The sequence below is a fragment of the Emiliania huxleyi genome (assembly GCF_000372725.1).
Source record: "Emiliania huxleyi CCMP1516 unplaced genomic scaffold EMIHUscaffold_114, whole genome shotgun sequence".
NCBI lineage: Eukaryota > Haptophyta > Isochrysidales > Noelaerhabdaceae > Emiliania > Emiliania huxleyi.
Genome location: NW_005201551.1, coordinates 282,995 through 289,105, shown reverse-complemented (window position 1 = coordinate 289,105; position 6,111 = coordinate 282,995). Strand labels below are relative to the sequence as shown.

The following is a 6,111-nucleotide window of genomic DNA, read 5'->3' as shown; positions in this document are numbered from 1 at the left end:
ATTTGCGTGGTGGAAGTAGTTGAACCCGCGCCTGAACTGATGGCGCCCAACTCTCCGTCGATAGCGCTCGTCATTCGGTCGCAGCTGCGCCCATATCTCCCCATATCTCCCCATCATCTCCCCAAACACTCGTCAGCTCGATCGGCTCTAGTCATGGCACCGTCCAAGCGGTTGATCAAACGAAAGAAAGAACTCATGCTGAGGCGCGTCATATACGTGCTAGAGAAGTGTGTTCGAGACCTCGCGAGCGGGCAGAAGTGAATGAGACCTCGGCGCTGCGCAGCACTCTCTAGATGCGGGAGGGGAGTGGTGGGGAGGCAGGAGGCGGCGAGAGAGAGGCGGCGGCGGAGGGGCGGGCGGCGGCGGCGGAGGGATGGGCGGCGGCGGCGCAGGGGCGGGCTGAAGGCTGGAGAGGGAGGGGGCGGCGGAGGTGGCTTATCAGCTAATGACCACCTTCAGAATTAACGACTAATAGGTGGCGGGGTCGGAGGCCGCCGAGCTCCATCTCCCCAGATCTCCCCAGATCTCCCCATATCAGGCGGCCGCCTTCAAACACGCGCTCCGGGTCGAGCTCCACGTACCTGCAGGGGCCAAAAGGGGGGGGGGAGGGGGGGGGCTCGAGGCAAGACTGCGGCGCCCGCGCGAGCTTCGCCCTCTGTGTAGCGCCCTGGCTATAGCGCCGTCCATCCACCTCGCGAGCTGCCCCTTGTGAGCGATTGTGTCCAGCAGTCAGGGACCCATGTCTCCCCACATCTCCCCACATCTCCCCACATCTCCCTTGTGAGCTCTTGTGTGTGCCATCGTCCGGGGCCCATATCTCCCCACATCTCCCAACATCTCCCCGCATCTCCCAACATCTCCCTTGTGAGCGGAACTATTGTGTGCAGCAGTCCGGGACCCAGCGATGCGGCCCGTCACACCGCGTGCCTCGTGCCGGCTCCCGAGCCAGTCGTGCGCAGCGTGAGAGTGAGTGAGTGAGTGCGTGCGCGCGCGCGTGCGTGCGTGAGTGCGTGCGCGCGCGCGTGCGTGTGTGCGTGCGTGCGTGCGTGCGTGCGTGCGTGCGTGCGTGCGTGCGTGCGTGCGTGTGTGTGTGTGTGCGTGCGTGCGTGCGTGCGTGTGTGTGTGCGTGTGTGTGTGTGTTGTGTGTGTGCGTGCCCGTCCTCCGTGGAGGTGCCTCCCGTCCTCCGTGCCCGTCCAAGCTCCGGCCGCCCCGTCCTCTAGGAGGTATGTCACAACGTGACTGACTGGCTGCCGTGAGCTTCTGGGGGAGCGCCGGCCGCAGAGCACGGCGGATCGCTGCTGACACAAGGTGCGGCCGAGTGCATTCGCGGGCTAATGAGAGTCGCTACTGAGGAGCCGGCGCACCCGGTGAAGCCGTTCTGGACGACGCCCCACTCGGTCGGCTCGAGCACGTCCCACGAGCTGCAAAGGGGCAGCAGGCGACGAAGCGGCGGGTCAACACAGAGGAACGGCAGCCGGTGGGACTGTCTTCCGCGTGCCGGCCATCAGTGCGGCGGCGCGGTGAATGGGTGCGTGTGCTTGCCCGCGCACGAGTCCAGCAGCGGCCGAGGCGGAGGAGGAGGCGGCAGCGGCGGCGAGGGCGCGGCGGGGCTGCAGCACGCCTGGCGAAGAGGAGGACCGAGGCGAGGGCGAGAGCGGCGGCGCCCTTTGTCCAGTCGGCGCGGGCGGGGCTGCAGTCGCAGTCGTCGTCCTCGTCCATCGGTGGCGGAGTGCGGCGAGCGGCGACAGGCGGCGGCGCGGCCTGCAGGTGATGAAGAAAAAGAAATTCTGCAGCGTCCTCACCAAGAAAAAAAGCACGAGGGCGTTGTGGGCCTAGCTTTTGGGTAATATAAAAAAGCACGAAAGACACACGAAACATAAGAAACCGAGGCGCGTCGTGAAGCCGTTACATTGTACGCCGGAAACGCCCTCGCCTCCCAGTGCTACATCGGCGTTGCGGAATGGGCTGCCATGCGAGCAGGCCGCAGGAATACGACGACCTTGCCGGTCTTGCTAGTACCATCAGCAGCGGACTCCAGGAAGAGCGGGCAGAGGGACCCATCCCAGCCAATGCCGAAGCGGAGCCGGCCACCGCCCTGGCCTCTGCCACCGATCTCGGCGTGAGCGAGACGATGCTGGAGGGGTGGCGCAAGTGGGGCGGCGGCGACCTAGAGCCGGTCCTCACGAGCGGCGCCGCCGCCCTCCTCGACGCGCAGTGGATCATCCGCCACGCCGAGGCGGGCGGCGTCCTCGCCCACCGCCAGGCGCTGCCCAAAGAGGCCTTCCTCTCCCTCGCCGACCTCGTCGAGGCGACCACCGAGTATGGCAGCCTTCCCGTCGCCGCGCTCTCCTACCCGTGGCTGACCAAGGACCACCCCGACCCGCGCGGAGCCAACCTCTCCCGCGTCGCAAGGGCGCTCAAGGCCCTGCTCAGCGACCATCCCTCGCTCGGCAAACCCCTCATCCCGCGGCTCGGCGTGTTTTGGGACTTCGGCTCGCTGCACCAGCACCCCGACCCCGCCAACGGCGTCCTGCGCACCGAGGAGCAGAACGCGCTCTTCAAGCAGGGGCTGGGCTGCCTCGGCACGCTCTACTCCCACAAGTACACTTTCGTGCTGCGGCTGACCTCCTTCCCGGACGGCCACAAGGCGGAGGAGCAGGCCGAGGGCACCAACGTGGCCAAGTACTTTGACCGTGGCTGGTGCTTCACCGAGCAGAGCTGGGCGGGCCTGACAAAGGCTGGCTTCCTCTCGCTCGACCTCGGCAAGATGCGCGCCGGCACGGAGTACGACTGCGGCCGCCTCGTCGACGACTGCAGAAAGGACGGCGGCCGGCGCCCTCCGCTGCTGCCGTCTGCGTTCGCGGCGGAGCTGGAGTCGAAGAGCTTCACCAACGGCAAGGACGACAAGCCGCTTGTGAAGCAGCTGTACGAGGCCGCCTTCGAGGAGCAGTTTGGCAAGGCGACCAAGCTGAGCTACGCCAACCTCGGCTGGGGCGACGCGGAGGCGGCGCAGCTGGCGGAGGTCCTCGCGAGCGGGGCAGCGCCGCGGCTCGAGAAGCTCTACCTCTACGACAACCAGATTGGCGACGAGGGCTGCAAGGCGCTTGCCGCCGCCCTCGGCAAGGAGGGGGCAGCGCCGCGGCTCGAGGAGCTCACTCTCGGCGAAAACAAGCTTGGCGACGAGGGCTGCAAGGCGCTGGCCGCCGCCCTCAAGGAGGGGGCCGCCCCGAGCTTGAAGGCGCGAGACGCCACCCCTCGCCACACGCCCCTCCCCCACCCAATGCTCATCGCACATCCCCTCGCGTGCAGACGCTCTGGGTGGACAACAAGAAGCAGCCTGAGCTGGTGGCCGTGTGCGAGGAGCGCGGTATCTACCTCGAATGAGCCTCTCCAGCCCCGGCCGGGCGGCGAGGGCGCGGGGCCCGGCGGGATGGCCGCACGAGTATGACAGAGAGCAACAGCCCTTGCGGCTGCGAAGCATGACGTACAGCGAGAGGCGACGGTGGGGGCGCGCGCGGGTTTGGCGGGATGGGGGATGGGGCTTGGGGGGGTGGGGGGTTCTGTCGGACACGCAGTCCAAGGAGGCTAGCGCCCCCTTCATCGAGGCGCCGAGGCCGCGGGGGAGGGCGGTTCGTGAGTCGAGACTCGAGCGTAAGAAACACGCCCCAGTGTGGCGGTCGCCCCTCAGGATGTAGAGAGTGGATGGGGTACCGACGGGTTGCGACAGGGCGGGAACAGCAGGGACTGTGCACGACACAGCTCTCTTTACCAAGAAAGTTGTCGCAAAATAAACATACGCGTGCCGCCACGCGATGCGACACGAATTGCGAGCGCGGTCGCCCGGCCCGCCCTCTCGCTCTCGCTCTCCCTTGCCATCGATAAGCCCTGGATAGCATGGGACAGCAGACAGCGTCGCTCTACGAGCGCTTCACCTGTCGCCCGCGATCAGATCAGGTAGGTGCCCTGCCCTTCCGTCTCCTCCTCCTCCTCCTTCTCCTCCTCCCCTTCGTCTGCCGACCCTCCTCCAAAGTGGGACGCCTCGGCGCCGCGCGCAAGCAGAGCAACCCGAGACAGCCGGCCGCTGCGCCGCCCCGCCTAATTAACAACGAGCGCTGATGAACTAACTGCGAAGTACTTGGACGGTTATTGTTCCGTCCTGGCGGCACCGACGCATCGGCTGCCGCTGGGGCGATGGCCGCGGGGAGGGCAAAGCGAGGCGGCGGCGGCGGCGGCGGCGGCGGACGCGGAAGGGGAGGGTGATGCGGCGGCGGCGGCGGAGGCGGAGGCGGAGGAGGAGGAGGAGGAGGCGGCGGAGGAGGGCGGGGAGTGTGCTGGGAGCGGGAGGAGAGGAGGCGGAGGGGGGAGCGGATCGTTGATGGCGGGGCGGAGGAGGCGGGGGAGGCGGAGGAGGAGGCGGTGGCGGAAGCGGCGGAGGTAGAGGCGGCGGCGGAGGAGGAGGCGGCGTGGAGGCGGTGGGGGAGGCGGCGGGGGAGGCGGAGGGGGCGGAGGCTCTTTGCGCTGCCCGCGCCGCCGCCGCCGCCAACGACACCGAGAGATGCGGCGGCGGCGGCGGCGGCGGCGGTGGTCGGGTAGTGGCGGGGGCGGCGGGAGTGGTGCGGAGGCGTGCCGGGGTCCTCCTCGTCCGCCTCGGAAGAGGAGGAGGAGGACGAGGAGGAGGAGAGGGAGGAGGGGGAGGGGGGGTGGGGGCGGGGTCCCCCGCTCTGCAGGGCCAGCGCCGCCTCCAGCGCTGCCATCGCCTGATTCATAGCTGAGGTGTGAAGAGGCGCCGTTCACACCACAGCGCCGTCTCGAGGGCGGCGATCGTCGCAGCCAGGCCCAATCTCGATCGCATGGTCTCGGCTGCGTCGGGCCACCTCGTGCAATCTCGTGCGATCTCGTGCAATCTCGTGCACTCGCGTGTGATCTCGTGCGATCTCGTGCGATCTCGTGCGATCTCGTGCGATCTCGCCTTGCTGGCGGCTGCGGCGCCGGTTAGCGAACGAGCATCAGGCAAGCGGCTGCAGCCCGCCGCCAAAGCCTTTTGGGGGGGAGGGGGGGGAGGGGGCGGGGTCGTCGAGATTAGCCGAGCAGCAGCTGATAGACGCGCCGAGTGGAGCGAGAGACTGGCCGAGATCAGCCGAGATTTTAGGCGCCTCCGGCCCAAGCAGCGCGAGCAGCTCTGCGCGCAGCCCCGAGACCGGCCGCACCTAAAACAGAAATTGACCGGAGTAGAAAGGTGAGTTCTGTTTCTTCGGGCGCAACCCGGAGGCATGCCAGAGCCGAACCTCGTTCAGGCCGGCGGCGTAGTAGCCGGCACCCGCGACCACCGGGTCAAAGTTAGAGCGCACCGACCACCCCACAACCTCGCCCAAGCAGTTGAGGAGAGGGCCGCCTGATAGTAATTAACTGCAGATGACTCCCCCCACCACCTCGCCCAAGCAGTTGAGGAGGGGTCCGCCGGAGTGGCCGCTGAGCATCAGCGCGTCCGTGCGCAGCCAGGCGCCTGATGAATCAGGGCGTGAGGGGTGAAGCTTATTCTTCTAAAGCGCTCATCAGAAGTGGCCCGCCTGAGAAAAAGGACGCGGCGTTAGATATGGTTATCACTTCTTCTTCCTCAGAAGCGGTGCGCGGCCTGGCGCCTGTGCGCTCGTCGTCGAGCCGGCCCGCAAAGACGCCGCGCGTGTTTGTTGCGGAGGGGCGCTGGGCGCGGCTGGTCTTGGAGTAGCCGAGAAGGACCTCACGAAGGCAAGTGCATTAAGGCAGTCCGTTAACTAACTCGATGAGGAGCTTCAGATTCCAATCTCGCGCAATCTCGTTCGCACCAGGTCGTCTCCGAGCCGAAGCCGCAGCTCGTTCCCCAGAGGAAGGGCGGCGAGGCGGCGCGGCGAAAGGAGCGCGGCCTCCGACACCTCGCTGCCGCTGCTGCGGGCCGGCGACGCGCAACAGGCCTCGAGATCGATCGATCTGCCGCAGCGCTTTGGCGGCGGCGGCGGAGGGGGAGGAGGGTAGAGGGATCGCCAAGCGGCGTAGGAGGCGGGCGAGGAGGAGGAGGAGGAGGCGGTGGACGAGGAGGAGGTGGAGGAGGAGGAGGTGGAGGAGGAGGAGGGGGG

The 6,111-nt window shown here is 67.7% G+C and overlaps 2 protein-coding genes across 2 annotated transcripts in view; one reads left to right on the top strand and one right to left on the bottom strand.

Moving 5' to 3' along the window:
- The window catches only part of EMIHUDRAFT_439983 (hypothetical protein), a 4,810-nt gene extending 3,081 nt beyond the window's left edge, over positions 1–1,729 (bottom strand). The window contains exons 1-3 of the mRNA XM_005791279.1: positions 1,623–1,729; positions 1,366–1,422; positions 547–581 (exon numbers count right to left, since the gene is read on the bottom strand). Of these exons, the coding sequence (XP_005791336.1) occupies positions 547–581; positions 1,366–1,422; positions 1,623–1,720 (190 nt within the window). The 5' untranslated portion in view covers positions 1,721–1,729. The remainder of the gene's footprint in view (positions 1–546; positions 582–1,365; positions 1,423–1,622) is intronic.
- A 232-nt stretch (positions 1,730–1,961) lies between these two features.
- EMIHUDRAFT_109134 (hypothetical protein) lies at positions 1,962–3,449 on the top strand (the record flags this gene model as incomplete). Its single annotated transcript, XM_005791278.1, has 1 exon — positions 1,962–3,449. The coding sequence occupies one exon, from the start codon at positions 1,962–1,964 to the stop codon at positions 3,447–3,449; it is 1,488 nt and encodes a 495-aa protein (XP_005791335.1).
- Positions 3,450–6,111: the final 2,662 nt, after the last annotated feature.